This window comes from Eptatretus burgeri, chromosome 11 (assembly GCF_056783735.1).
Source record: "Eptatretus burgeri isolate ZD-2024b chromosome 11, Ebu_testis_v1, whole genome shotgun sequence".
NCBI classification, from domain to species: domain Eukaryota; kingdom Metazoa; phylum Chordata; class Myxini; order Myxiniformes; family Myxinidae; genus Eptatretus; species Eptatretus burgeri.
In genome coordinates, this window is record NC_140971.1 from 69567476 (window position 1) to 69583060 (window position 15585).

At 42.4% G+C, this 15585-nt stretch overlaps 1 protein-coding gene across 2 annotated transcripts in view; it reads left to right on the forward strand.

Moving 5' to 3' along the window:
* LOC147017314 (tumor necrosis factor receptor superfamily member 25-like) overlaps positions 1 to 12800 on the forward strand; it is a 65744-nt gene extending 52944 nt beyond the window's left edge. For both annotated transcript variants that reach the window (XM_085846828.1, XM_085846829.1), the window contains 2 exons: positions 8861 to 8983; positions 9402 to 12800. In XM_085846828.1, coding sequence (XP_085702954.1) covers positions 8861 to 8980 — 120 coding nt within the window. In that variant the 3' untranslated portion in view covers positions 8981 to 8983; positions 9402 to 12800. The remainder of the gene's footprint in view (positions 1 to 8860; positions 8984 to 9401) is intronic.
* The last annotated feature ends 2785 nt before the right edge of the window (positions 12801 to 15585 follow it).

Genomic DNA, 15585 nt, shown 5'->3' on the forward strand with positions numbered 1-15585 from the left:
TCAGAAACCAAACTGATGATCTGAGATCAGGCAGTTGGAGAAAAGGAAGAATTTGATTCCAACTACAATGACTTTGCTGATAATTGGAAGCAAGCTAATAAGGGTGTCATTAAAAAGTTCCGTTATTGCACTGATGTTGGCTAACTTCCGGGCAGAGGGAAACTTTCCCAGAAAGAATGATTGAGTGAACAGAGCAGAAAGGATGAGCAAGAGCAGCAGAGCAGGTTTTTGGGATACATACACTGATACCTTCTAGGTATGTCACATTATATTAGTCGAGTTTTGCTGGAAGCTTATCCACCTTCAATGGGAAAGACATACGAGAGGGGAGTGTTGTGTAGATGTCCGGAGTGAGGGGTCAGGTAGACCATTTTTTGGAGCAAACGCAAAATTGATACTTTCGGCCTCCTCATGAGCAGTGTCCGCTATTGTGAGCAGCTGTGGTGCCACAGTGGGAAATTGATTTCTTGACAGAAACTGCAACTCCATCACCAGAACGGCCTTCATGACTGTTGAACCTGAAAAGAGGATACCCAGGAAGAGATAGATACCGAGGAGGAGGGGGAGGAGATTGGGACCATACTCTGTACAGAGCATTGGTGCTGCTTAAGCAGTCTTCTTGGCTATTGAGCACAATCCTGAATGGGTTGCCACTCCGACAGTATACCAGCATGTTGGCACCAATTTTGCCGACCTCGGAAGGATGACAGGCTGTGTAAACCCCACCTGGTATTAATTCAACAGCTGAGCAGGATTTGAACTCAGGACCCGAGGTTCCAAAGCCTGCCACCCTAACCATTAAACCAACACCAGGCATAGATACCGAGAAATTAAGGACATCTTATGGGAGGAAGGATTCTGTTCGGCAGATAATGTCTGATTTATCAGTTACGGCTTGGATTGAGAGATCTGTCAAATTGTAGTGAAAACCTTGAATGTTGGAGGTCCAATGAAGAGTTTGTGGAAGAGGTGCTGTTGACAAGGAGTGGGAAAGAGGGGAAGCGGAGAGGGGAATTGGGATGGCGATGATTAAAGGCACGAAGAAAGACAGCCCGATATGAACAAGATAGTAGATGAGGCACAAGTTTGAGTCGAGGGATAGAGAAAAGTGCAGAATGGAAAGCAGACTGTGAGAGATTTTTGGAACTGACAATGTGAGAAGATTGAAGATTTTAAAATTGCTGTTTAAAAAGATTTAAGATTTCATAAAAGAGAGTGGGGAGGACATGGCTTTAGCTCTTTGGAAACAGATCACTCAGAAGACCAAGACTCCAAATGATCTGCTTGATATTTAGGATTTCTATAACTTCATGTTGAGGATGGCTCTAACTTGATATTTAGGACGTCTGTAACTTGATATTTAGGATGTCTCAAACTTGATATTTAGGATGTCTGTAACTTGATATTTAGGATGTCTGTAACTTAATATTTAGGATGTCTATTACTTGATATTTAGGACGTCTCCAACTTGAAATTTCGGACGTCTCCAACTTGAAATTTAGGGCGTCTCCAACTTGAAATTTAGGGCGTCTCCAACTTGATATTTAGGACGTCTCCAACTTGATATTTAGGACGTCTCCAACTTGATATTTAGGACGTCTCCAACTTGATATTTAGGACGTCTCCAACTTGATATTTAGGATGTCTGTAACTTGATATTTAGGATGTCTATTACTTGATATTTAGGACGTCTCCAACTTGAAATTTCGGACGTCTCCAACTTGAAATTTAGGGCGTCTCCAACTTGAAATTTAGGACGTCTCCAACTTGATATTTAGGACGTCTCCAACTTGATATTTAGGACGTCTCCAACTTGATATTTAGGACGTCTCCAACTTGATATTTAGGACGTCTCCAACTTGATATTTAGGACGTCTCCAACTTGATATTTAGGACGTCTCCAACTTGATATTTAGGACGTCTCCAACTTGATATTTAGGACGTCTCCAACTTGATATTTAGGACGTCTCCAACTTGATATTTAGGACGTCTCCAACTTGATATTTAGGACGTCTCCAACTTGATATTTAGGACGTCTCCAACTTGATATTTAGGACGTCTCCAACTTGATATTTAGGACGTCTCCAACTTGATATTTAGGACGTCTCCAACTTGATATTTAGGACGTCTCCAACTTGATATTTAGGACGTCTCCAACTTGATATTTAGGACGTCTCCAACTTGATATTTAGGACGTCTCCAACTTGATATTTAGGACGTCTCCAACTTGATATTTAGGACGTCTCCAACTTGATATTTAGGACGTCTCCAACTTGATATTTAGGACGTCTCCAACTTGATATTTAGGACGTCTCCAACTTGATATTTAGGACGTCTCCAACTTGATATTTAGGACGTCTCCAACTTGATATTTAGGACGTCTCCAACTTGATATTTAGGACGTCTCCAACTTGATATTTAGGACGTCTCCAACTTGATATTTAGGACGTCTCCAACTTGATATTTAGGACGTCTCCAACTTGATATTTAGGACGTCTCCAACTTGATATTTAGGACGTCTCCAACTTGATATTTAGGACGTCTCCAACTTGATATTTAGGACGTCTCCAACTTGATATTTAGGACGTCTCCAACTTGATATTTAGGACGTCTCCAACTTGATATTTAGGACGTCTCCAACTTGATATTTAGGACGTCTCCAACTTGATATTTAGGACGTCTCCAACTTGATATTTAGGACGTCTCCAACTTGATATTTAGGACGTCTCCAACTTGATATTTAGGACGTCTCCAACTTGATATTTAGGACGTCTCCAACTTGATATTTAGGACGTCTCCAACTTGATATTTAGGACGTCTCCAACTTGATATTTAGGACGTCTCCAACTTGATATTTAGGACGTCTCCAACTTGATATTTAGGACGTCTCCAACTTGATATTTAGGACGTCTCCAACTTGATATTTAGGACGTCTCCAACTTGATATTTAGGACGTCTCCAACTTGATATTTAGGACGTCTCCAACTTGATATTTAGGACGTCTCCAACTTGATATTTAGGACGTCTCCAACTTGATATTTAGGACGTCTCCAACTTGATATTTAGGACGTCTCCAACTTGATATTTAGGACGTCTCCAACTTGATATTTAGGACGTCTCCAACTTGATATTTAGGACGTCTCCAACTTGATATTTAGGACGTCTCCAACTTGATATTTAGGACGTCTCCAACTTGATATTTAGGACGTCTCCAACTTGATATTTAGGACGTCTCCAACTTGATATTTAGGACGTCTCCAACTTGATATTTAGGACGTCTCCAACTTGATATTTAGGACGTCTCCAACTTGATATTTAGGACGTCTCCAACTTGATATTTAGGACGTCTCCAACTTGATATTTAGGACGTCTCCAACTTGATATTTAGGACGTCTCCAACTTGATATTTAGGACGTCTCCAACTTGATATTTAGGACGTCTCCAACTTGATATTTAGGACGTCTCCAACTTGATATTTAGGACGTCTCCAACTTGATATTTAGGACGTCTCCAACTTGATATTTAGGACGTCTCCAACTTGATATTTAGGACGTCTCCAACTTGATATTTAGGACGTCTCCAACTTGATATTTAGGACGTCTCCAACTTGATATTTAGGACGTCTCCAACTTGATATTTAGGACGTCTCCAACTTGATATTTAGGACGTCTCCAACTTGATATTTAGGACGTCTCCAACTTGATATTTAGGACGTCTCCAACTTGATATTTAGGACGTCTCCAACTTGATATTTAGGACGTCTCCAACTTGATATTTAGGACGTCTCCAACTTGATATTTAGGACGTCTCCAACTTGATATTTAGGACGTCTCCAACTTGATATTTAGGACGTCTCCAACTTGATATTTAGGACGTCTCCAACTTGATATTTAGGACGTCTCCAACTTGATATTTAGGACGTCTCCAACTTGATATTTAGGACGTCTCCAACTTGATATTTAGGAAGTCTGTAACTTGATATTTTGGGCGTCTCTAACTTGATATTTAGGACGTCTCCAACTTGATATTTAGGACGTCTCTAACTTGATATTTAGGACGTTTCAAACTTGATATTTGGGGCGTCTCTAACTTGATATTTAGGACGTCTCCAACTTGATATTTAGGACGTCTCTAACTTGATATTTAGGACGTTTCAAACTTGATATTTGGGGCATCTCTAACTTGATGTTTCGGACGTCTCTAACTTGATATTGAGGATGTCTTGGTCTTCTTAAAATTACAACATTAGTATTCTCTGAGCATGGACTTGTAGAATAGCCTTGAGGTTGGTACGCTCGCTGTTGAACAAGTCTACCATGAGTTGGAATCTCGACGCATGTATGAACTGCCATTGTGGTATTTCATATGTATGGCGAGGCATCGATGTTCTGGCCCTTGGATTAACATTAAACCAGCTGTCCCATCTGCTTGCATAATGTGATTATATTTCTTGACCCAATGTATTGTCGTATTCCATTAATCTCAGGGCAGTTTGGGTAGTGAACAACCATCCAGGTTTTTAACTGTTGGAGGAGGATGTTTTCTTGACAACTTTCTCTGCTGCCGTGCATGATTTTACATCGTACTCCTTGTTCAATCAATCGCTGACTTGTCCCAATGTTGCATTGTCATTTGTGGCATCCATACACAAAGTAATGGAGGGTGAGGGCAGGATTGATGTGATGAAGTGAAAGTAATCATGTTGACTAGCCTAACCTGCACTCCATGCGAAGTTTCTCAAGTGAGGGTTCGTTAAGACATCAATATATCCAGTGTTCACAATGTGATTTATAGAATTTCTTTAAATACAATGTTTCTTGTTACATTTTTTTGTGTAAAATGCACCTTCTGAGGTAGTCGGAATGTGCAGATGAGAGTTTTACATTGCATACGCTGTTTTCCGGGAGTGGCATTACGCCTCTCAGCGTTTACGGTCTGTCGATGACATACGTAATGACGTCAGCCAATGACCGATGATGTCATGACGTCATTATGCCTGTCAGCGGTGATGTCACACGTCACCATGCAAACAAATATAAAAATTCGAAAATCGTCAAAAATTCCCAAACCTGTCCGTCTGGCACGATCTCACATAGCCTATCCTGTACACTAGACCACAGAGCACCCGCATGCCGAAAGTGGCCACAATCCGTCCGGGAGTTTCGGAGGAGATACGTCCACAAAATATGGCTTGGCGTATTAATATTGTTACGGATCTGGAAACCATGCGCACTCAGCATTCAGAGTTCCCGTTGTTCAGTTATTTCGATAAGTATGTGTTTTTAGTTAGAATCCCTCCTTCTGTCTAATGGGAATTGCATGTGTGTGCTACGAGTTATTTTATAGTCAGGTTTATTACATCCTCATCAACAACAACAACAACGCCACTGTCCTGCACTCGACCGGTCGCCATTGCCCACGTGTTTTTTGGCTGAAGGCGTGGGCGGAGCCTCCATCGCCTCAGATCGAGGCTCCACCGAAAGGCAGGGCATGGACGTTTCCTCCAGCGAATGAGCGAAGGGCGAGCATGACACGCATGCCCCAGCCAATCGGGAGGTGACCACGAGTCGTCCGACAACCCCTCGTCCAATCAGGAGGCGAGGGGCAAGAAGAAGAGACCCCTCCCATCTAAGAGGGGTAGAGTGGTTGTCTGGACCAGTGTTCGGGAGAGAGGATCGTGGCAATTGCGGTCTGCGGTCTTGGTCTCGATTATCGGTCGGCGGTCATGGTTCGAGAGCGGTTTGCAGTCCTGGTGGCGATTGTGGCGCAGTCTGTGGTCGCTGTCGAGCAGTCTGCAGTCTTGGTGCTGACAACGCCAAGGTCGTGGGTTCGAGTCCCACCATGGTGGTTCTGGTCGGTGTGACCGCACGAGGCGGGACAGGTACCCCGGCCCGGCTCTACCGACTGAAGACCCATTGAGGTCCATTTTCTTTTGTGTGTGTGTGCGTCCGTGGGCCCCGTCTGTCAGTAGAATCGTATGTGTTTTCCTTTCCTTGTAAATTTTGTTTTCTTTATTCATGATAACTCTGCTCTGTGTCTCCCCTCCCCGATTATTCTTTGTAAAATAAACCCCTGTTAAATGTTCCAGTTCGTTGTTCGTGCTTTTCTTCATTGGCCTAGCAAGGTGCGTATTGAGAAATAGTAAAGCCGTTCGTGCCGTAAATTGTTCATTTGGTCCGGCGCGGCTTTGGTAACTTCCGCTCGGTTATGCTGGATCCGAGTCGGTAATAGCGACTCGATTCGGACAAAGTCGTCCGAGGGTGTGGTTTCCCCGGTAGTTGGATGGCTTGAGTACTTAGGTAAATTGGAATTGGACAAGTGGACCCTACCTCACGCCGTCGAAACATTGGCGACCACGGTCCTCTAAGTGGCCCGTCACCTTTCGGAGTTGTCCGAGAGTCACGACCTAAATTCCGGGTGTTCGGTGGGAGGCGACTCTACTGCTCCCCCTGGTGGTCGTTTATCGCCTCTGAACCCCGGCCCACAACAATATAACTAGCAGATACCCGTCTACGACGGGTATGGGGGACAGGACGGATCACAATACTCGGTTCCGGTAGTTTCTGTGGATGTTTTGCGCCGCACTCAACAGCTAAGTTCATATTGGTGGCGTGTCTGGGTGCCCATGGTAGCGTTTGAGACCGGTCGCTTTAGATTGTTGGCCTTGACACACAGTGCCAGATGAGTAACAGGAACGATTTGACATATTCATTATTTCTTTATTACCTCCGTCAACAGATTAACAACAATGCAGGATATTAGTCGTAAATGCTGAGTTGAACAAACATCGTGAGTTCATGGACTTAGTGAAGTAAAGCATGTCGTCTGGGACCCGGCCGTCGGGTTGCCGCCGAACGCTGCTGATTGTGACGTCATCGATTCCCTCTTTGAAAATTCTTTCTATATTCGATTTTTTGAATCCGCTAACATCTGCTTCAATACATGGAACACATAATGTGAAGATTTCAGGAAGTATGAACAGAATATGTTCGGAGAAAAGTGTGTTAGAAGTTCCAGGCTTACACCCATTATATTATGATAATGGCTGTACAATTTACATAATTTGCCTTCAGGTGTCCAAACTGACGAGTAGTCAAGCAGTGAGTTTGCTCATCTGTCTATAATTCCAGGTGTGTGTGTGTGTGTGTGTGTGTGTGTGTGTGTGTGTGTGTGTGTGTGTGTGTGTGTGTGTGTCTGTGACCGCTGTTTCTCGACAACCACCGGTCCGATCTAATTGAAACTTGCCAGGTATATTGGTGGGGACCTGAGTATGTGCCTTTTCAAGGTTTGATAATAATCGGACAAGTGGTTCCCAAGTTATGGCCATTTATTTACCAAACCAATGACAGGACACATTGCTACGTAGGCGTGGCCGATGGGGACAGAGCGCGTTCCTCATTACGGGTTACAACGTATGGACTTCCGGATATTGATGACACTGTATTCTAATAATTTCTCGATTTCTTATGCGCATTTATAGATAAACACAATCCCCCAATCCAGTCGTCATTTACGAGAGCGAAGGAACGGCCTGTGTGGTTGTTTGAAAGTTTATTTATATATTTATTTATTTATTTTTTGCACGTACGGGCAGGCGAGAGCGAAGTAACGGCCTGTGTTGTTTCTGGCACGAGGTTTGAAAGTTTTTATTTATTTTTATTTTTGCACGTACGGCCACGCACTTACGGCCACGCACAAGTCGATCCATAATTCCATCAATGTGTGTGTGTGTGTGTGTGTGTGTGTGTGTGTGTGTGTGTGTGTGTGTGTGTGTGTGTGTGTGTGTGTGTGTGTGTGTGTGTGTGTGTGTGTGTGTGTGTGTGTGTGTGTCTGTGACTGCTGTTTCTTGACAACCACTTGTCCGATCTAATTGAAACTTGCCAAGTATATTGCTGGGGATCTGAGTATGTGCCTTTTCAAGGTTTGATATTAATCGGACAAGTGGTTCCCAAGTTATGGCCATTTATTTACCAAACCAGTGACAGGACACATTGCGGCGTAGGCGTGGCCGATGGGGAAAGGGCGCCACACATTGCTTAGAGTGTTCCCCCATTACGAGTTACAACGCACGGACTTCCGGATAGTGATGACTTACTGTATTCTAATAATTTCTCGATTTCTTATGCGCATTTATCGATAAACACAATACCCCAATCCAGTCGTCGTTTACGAGAGCGAAGGAACGGCCTGTGTGTTTATTTGAAAGTTTTTGGGGTTTTTTCGCACGTACGGCCACGCGAGAGCGAAGGAACGGCTTGTGTGGTTGTTGTTTCTGGTACGTGGTTTGAAAGATTTTTTTTTTTTTGCACGTATGGCGACGCACATACGGGCACGTGAGAGCGAAGGAACGGCCTGTGTGGTTGTTTCTATCACACGGTTTGAAAGTTTTTGTTTTTGTTTTTGCACGTACGGCCACACGCGTACGGGCACGCGAGAGCGAAGGAACGGCCTGTGTGGTTGTTGTTTCTGGTACGTGGTTTGAAAGTTTTTGATTTATTTTTTGCATGTACGGCCCCGCACGTACAGGCACGCGAGAGCGAAGGAACGGCCTGTGTCGTTGTTGTTTCTGGCACGCATTTTGAAAGTTTTTTTAATATATATATTTTTTTGCACGTTCAGCCACGCACGTATGGACATGCACTAGTACAGTCAAAAGTATTTGTACTTTGGCCTGTTTTAAGCTGGAGGGAAAGTTTTACACCTTTGTGGAGATAAATTTATGCTCAAAATTATATTAAATATTCTCCCTCCTATTGAAAATCCCTGTTGTACAATGTCCTTTTGCTTCGAGAGTTTGAGAATAAAATGAACTCTGATCTGTTATTCTTAACTCATCCATAACCCCTTTTACCCTGTTCAGGTTTGTTCCTGGTTTGACATCAATCGTCGTTCCAGCAAACGTGATGTGAACAAGAATGATGAAGAACTCGACCGACATGCAGAAGATGTCAAAATAAATTTGAATGAACATTTTCTTTGAAGTGTAAGTAGAGGGCAAGTCAATCCGCATAAAGAAGGATGAAGTTTCATGGGATTTGTACATCGATTGCTGCAATCATTTATTTCATGATCACATCCTAAATTAACATTTTTAACCTTTCTAAACAGATCCTCCTTTGAAGGTTCCTCTATTTCCTTCTATATCTCCAACTTATGTTCATTGATCCCATTATTGTTTCTGCCTATTGTCCCATTCTTCCATTCTCAATCTGTGACCTTCTACCTCCTTCATGTAACTCTTCCATGAGCAGAGGACTTTTCAACTGCTTTCAGAAAAGACTTCACTTTTTTAATTTGACTGAAAAAAAAAATGTAAATTTCAAAAACACATTGGTGTCCATTTGGCATTACAAGTTTTTCTTTTCTTGTTTTGACAAACATCAATTGTTTTGTCTTTGTAGGTTATAATCAAGGAAGCACAAGGAATGTAAGGAAGCAAGGAAAAGGCAATTCCATCCATTCAGCCCATGTGATCACCCATCCCCAGGGCTGGATTTTTCAATAGGCAACATAGGCCATTGGCCTCGGGCCCACCAGTAACTGGGGGCCCACCGGGGACTTGTGGGTTCTCTGATCAGTTTCATTATATGCTTTTTATTATGCATTGTATGCATTGTATTTCATTGTAATTTATTATGCTTCAGTTTCATTGTATTTTTATAACCTGGTGTTGGCGCAATAGTTAGGGCAGTGGCTTGGGATCCCAGGGTCCTGAGTTCAAGCCCCGTTGGCTGCTGAATTAACACCAGGGGGTTGACTCAGCCTGTCATCCTTCCGAGGTCGTCGAAATGAGTACCAGTGTACTGGTCCCGGTGTATGCCCCGGTTAGAATAGGTGTACCATATCCCTGTGTGTCGTAAGAGGCGACCAGGGTTGGCGTCAGGAAGGGCATCCGGCCATAAAACATTGCCTCAAGAAAAAGCCCAACCCCTGCACAGCAGGGAAAAATGGCTGTAAAAACGGTCATATAGTTTCATTGTATTTTTCCATTATTCCTATGTGTAAGATGTACATGATATGGAACTTGATTTACTTTGATGTACTCGATATGGAACTAATTTTATTAGGGTACCCAGTCAAATAGACTAGGTAACATTGTTTTTCTTGTTTATTAGGGTACCCTGTCATTCTGACAGGGAACCCTATTGTTTTTCTTCTGTTTATTTCCTTTTTATTTTTTATTATTTATATTTTTCCGCCGGCAATTTTGCGGGTTCTTTCGCTTTAAAAACCATTTTCTCAGGAACGGTAAGTCCGATCGACACAAATTTTTCACCATAGTATGTATCTTTTTTGATAGCAAACTTAAGTGGTAATTGTGACGTCATAGGTCACGTGGTACGGGCGCCATCTTGAAAAAACCGAAAAACTTTGGACCTCTGTATCTCTGAAACTTTCTCGGGTAAAAATGTTTTCGCTTCATACGTTTGAATAAGCTCCTCAATGGGAACAGGGGTGATTTTTCGTGAGGTCATCAGTCAAGAGGTCTGCCGGTCAAAATTCGTTAGGTACAACGCTGCATCGGAAAAATCTGAAATTTCTTGAGCCTCATCTGCACAACAATTCACCATAGAAAAAAAATATATTATGACGTCATAGGTCACTTGGTTCGGCAGCCATCTTGTTTTGGGAATTAAAAAAAAAAATCTTCTCCAGAACGGCTAAACAGATTGAGGCGAAACTTTACACACACATTCCTCATGAGGTCCTTTATCAAGTTTGTTAATTTCTTATTGATCGGTCATGCGGTTTGGCGGCCATCTTCAATTTACCATAAACCTTCAAACATCTCCAGAACGGCTCATCAGATCAAGGGAAAACTTTACTAACGTATTGCCCACGAGTAGGGAATATAAGTTTGTTAATTTCTAATTGATAGGTCACATGGTTTGGCAGCCATGCTTGATTCAAGAACAATATTAAATATTGTTTTCTCTGGAACCACTTACCCGATCAAAGCGAAACTTTGTGACTGTCATCTGCAGAAAGTCCCATGTTGTATCAAAGGAGGATGTGTGGGTACCCGGTCATCACTGCCAGCAGTTATAAAGTGGCAGTTCTAGTTTCTTATTTTTCTTCTTCCGCTGGCAATTTGTGGCCTTTTTCGCTTTAAAAATCATTTTTTCAGGAATGCTAAGTCCGATCGACACAAAATTTTCACCATAGTATGTTTCTGTTCTGATAGCACACTCAGGTCATAATGATGGCATCATTGGTCACGTGGTGTGGGCGCCATCTTAAAAAAACGGATACACTTTGGACCTCTGTATCTCTGAAACTGTGCAATGGGAAATTTTTTCGCTTCATACATTTTACTAAGCTCCCTATGGGGAACAGGTGTGATTTTTCGTGACGTCATCGGTGAAGCGGTATGCCGGTGAAAATTTGTCAAGTAGAACGCCACATGGGAAAAATCTGAAATTTTTTGAGTGTCATCTACTCCTAAATTCACCATCGAAAATGTTTTTCGTGACGTCATCGATGACGTAATTCGGCCGCCATCTTGTTTTTAAATGTTTTTTTTTATCTTCTCCAGAACGGCCGGACAGATTGAGGCGAAACTTTACACATGTATTCCTCAAGAGGTCCTTTTTCAAGTTTGTTAATTTCTTCTTGATAGGTCACATGGTTTGGTGGCCATCTTGAAAAAAACCCTAAAACCTTCAAACCACTTCTCCAGAAGCGCTGGTCCGATGAAGGGGAAATTTCACAACTATATTTGGGACATGTAGGCGATATGAGTTTGTTAATTTCGAATTGATAGGTCACATGGTTTGGCCGCCATGTTGGATTTAAGAAAAATATTAAGTAATGTTTTCTCTGGAACTCCTTAAGCCATCGAAGTGAAAATTTGCAAATGCCATCTTCCATCAAGTCGGCATACATGGTAAAAAAATTTTTACCTCAGAAGTCACATGGTTTGGTGGCCATCTTGGATAGAAAAACAGACCTTATCCGATTTACATGAAACTTCACACACTTGTTAGGGTCCCCGATAGGAAGCAGAATTTAAATTTATGATGTCTTAGGTCACATAGTTCTGCAGCCATCTTGGATTGAAAATGAATAAATTTTTAAAATCTTCTTCTCCAGAACGGCAAGACAGATTGAGATGAAACTTCACGCATGTATTCCCCATGAGGTGCTTTCTCAAGTTTGTTAATTTCTTCTTGATCGGTCACATGGTTTGGTGGCCATCTTGAATTTACCCTAAAACCTTCAAACATCTCCAGAACGGCTGATCTGATCAAGGGGAAACTTCACACACCTATTGCACATGAGTAGGGAATACAAGTTTGTTAATTTCTACTTGATAGGTCACATGGTTTGGCAGCCATGTTGGATTTAAGAAAAATATTAAATAATGTTTTCTCTGGAACCGCTTAACCTATCGAAGCAAAAATTTGCAAATGCCATCTTCCATCAATTCTGCATACATGGTAGAAATTATGACATCACAAGTCACATTGTTTGGTGGCCATCTTGAATAGAAAAACACCTATTCCGATTGACAGGAAACTTCACAGACGTGCTCCACTCCACGGTTGGAAGCAGAATCTAAATTTGTGATGTCATAGGTCACATGGTTTGTCAGCCATCTTGGATTGAAAGATTGATTGAAATTTGTCTCACATTGTATCAAAGGTGGATGTCTGGGTACCCGGTCATCACTGCCAGCAGTTATAAAGTGGCAGTTCTAGTTGTATTTTGATCTTCCTTTGATGTTGTAAAATATTTATAATTCAGCCTCTAAAAAGGCTGCCATGAATATTACATGAATAAACTTTTTTTTTCTTCTTCTTCTCATTCTCCTTCTCCTATATATGTATATATATACACACCAGAAGGATCCTCCTTTTTGCCTTTCGTATGCATCCTGTGGCTTCTGTTTGCATCATTGCTGGAGCCTGGGAGTGAAGGATTACATAAGGCCAAAAAAAAAAATGTTGCATTGGTGTAACCCGCCCGACCCTAAAAATTCCGCCGACCCTACGTTTTTTTTTTTTTGTTTTTTTGCTATCGAAAAATTTTGCCGACCCTATTTTATTGCTATTTTTGTTGTTTTGCTATCGTTTTCAAGTATCTTGTTGATTGTGATCGCGATCGCAAAAACCCGGAAGTGTTTCGGACAGAACCCGCCAACAAAAAGGGTGGTACTCGAGCCGGGGGAGATTTTGGGAGGGATTTATTAGGAAAAAAAAATAAAATAAAAAAAGATCCCGACCGACCTACCCTATTTTTCAGTGACCCGTTACGCCAATGCAACATTTTTTTTTTTGGCCTAATATTATATGTTCAGGTTTTATCTTAATATATTATATCTGAAACCGGATGAAGCGGGCCCGACACCAATGGTTGTCCTGGCGCCTATTCTGGCTCTTGGCACCCCTGTCTGCAAGCAAGCATGCATGCCCATACATACAGCGACCTTTGCACCCCACCAGTCGGCTCACTTCTAATCTGATTCATACATGATAGCCCGTCAACAGAGGGGAAGGGTTGGAACATAGAGATGGAGGGGTGGAAGAGGAAAGGGGAGGGGGTGGGTGAGAGGGGAGGGATGGAGAGGGAGAGGGGTGGAAGAGAGGGGGTATGGTTGGGAGTGAGAGGGGTGAGGGATTCCGGCAGATGTGGTGCCCAGTTTATCGTCCATCCAAGAGATGACACACAGACTGATGAATCACCTAGCCTGTGAAACACCGGGATGACAGTTTATAGATGGGTTGGGGTTCGAATCCAGGCTACACAGAGTGAACAAGTGTACCTCTCGGCTTTCCCACCATATTGTAGCGATTCATTATTTCACAACTGAAAATATTTTTTCTCATTGTGATCACATAATTTATTTTGCCTTCCTACCTCCACAACAGAGCCACGGTATTGCAATTGACTCTTGAAGAACATGTGCCAATTGGCTTCACCAAGAAATGCACGAAATGGTTGAAGAAACTTTTAAAAGCGAAACATTTTTTGTTTGTATTTATCTATGCCAAAGTAACAGATGGCAGAACAAAAAGGGAAAATGTCGTGGAAAATATAATATCACATTTTCAGTGAGGCAGCCACCATCTGTTGCACCGCAGAACACCTGGCCAACGCAGGTCAGCGACCCTCAACTTTGTTCAAGTCAATCGATATGCAGTATTCAGTGACAGTGCAAATATTGTACAGCACTCACCAAGTTGTTTAAGCACTACAACAAAATGGTTGATAAGAAACGGCTTGCTTGGCACACGATTAATAATCACCGAACTGTCATAATAACCATTGTACCTCCCGGAGACACCTGAAATCTCAAATATGTCCGAATTGGACAAATGAATACTTTTCTCGGAGTCGGATCTGCTTGTAAGTTCGATTGTGGAGCTTAAATTTTGTAATTCTGCTTAGTTTAAGAGATTCTCATGAAGATCGCATGTGCGGAAATGAAATAAAGCAACAAACGCTGACATCTCCAGGCATTTATAAGCATTGCAGTGTACCCAGCGATTCGTAGCTATGATGAACAGGTATTCAATAATATGAGTGAGGAAAGTGAAAAAAAAGACTTCATAGTTAAGAAATCATTGCAGCCTGTTCCAAATAGAGGCATGGGTGAGCAGGCCAAAAACCATGGTGGCTTCAGACCCCAGCGAAGTAACCCCTGAAACGCCTTAAGACCCCATATAGAGCGAGGTGGCCGAGGAGAACCTGATGAATGATATAATTAAATAAGGCCGTTAATTATCTTCAAAAGGGGTGTTTTAATTAACCCAAACGCCCATTTTTCACTTTTGCACTTCCTTGGAGTTCCCTTAGTATGCACGCTAAGTTTCATGGTTTTGGAGTTATGGAGGACACACATACTGAGTACTGACAGACTTGCACACACTGACATTCTTACATGTTTGTTTTTTTACATTTTAGATATCAGCTGTATGCTAATACTGTGCACCACTCGCCATGCACTTGGGGTGTGTTCTGTTAACCAGCAGCTTGCTTACCACTTGCCAAGCGGCTTGCCTGATTTAAAGTGCTCAAGCAAGCACTCCAACGGAACGGAGAACTCTGCACTGCTTAACAACGTGGCAGTCTCCATGTAAACAATGCTATTGTGATATTCAAGCAAATGCTGTCTGGGCCGTCGTTTTCAGTTTAACTCGATGCTCATATGACAACTTCCCGAAACGAATCGATTGTGTGCGCAGCGGCTCCAGAGTACGAGGAAGAGGGAAAGAAAGATCATGAGACTGAAGGAGGAACCCCCTGCCAAGCTCTTATACGGACCCTACCACTGTGCATTGTGAGGAGGGGCGGGAGGTTGCATGTTTGTAGATCTTGAAAAATTAAGATGAAAAGTGGAAATAACAATAAAAGAATGAATGTACATTTCAGTAATACTGTTGTGGAGCCGGGTCTCGGTGGCGAGCACGACCGCTAGATGGAGCAGTAGAGTCGGCTCCACCGAACACACCGGAATTTAGGTCGTACCTTTCAGATAAATCCGAAAGGTCACGGGACCCTTTTCGGACCGAGGATCGCCAATAGGTCGACCACGTAGGATTGGGGCAATTGCCAATTTCAATATACCTAAATACCCATGTC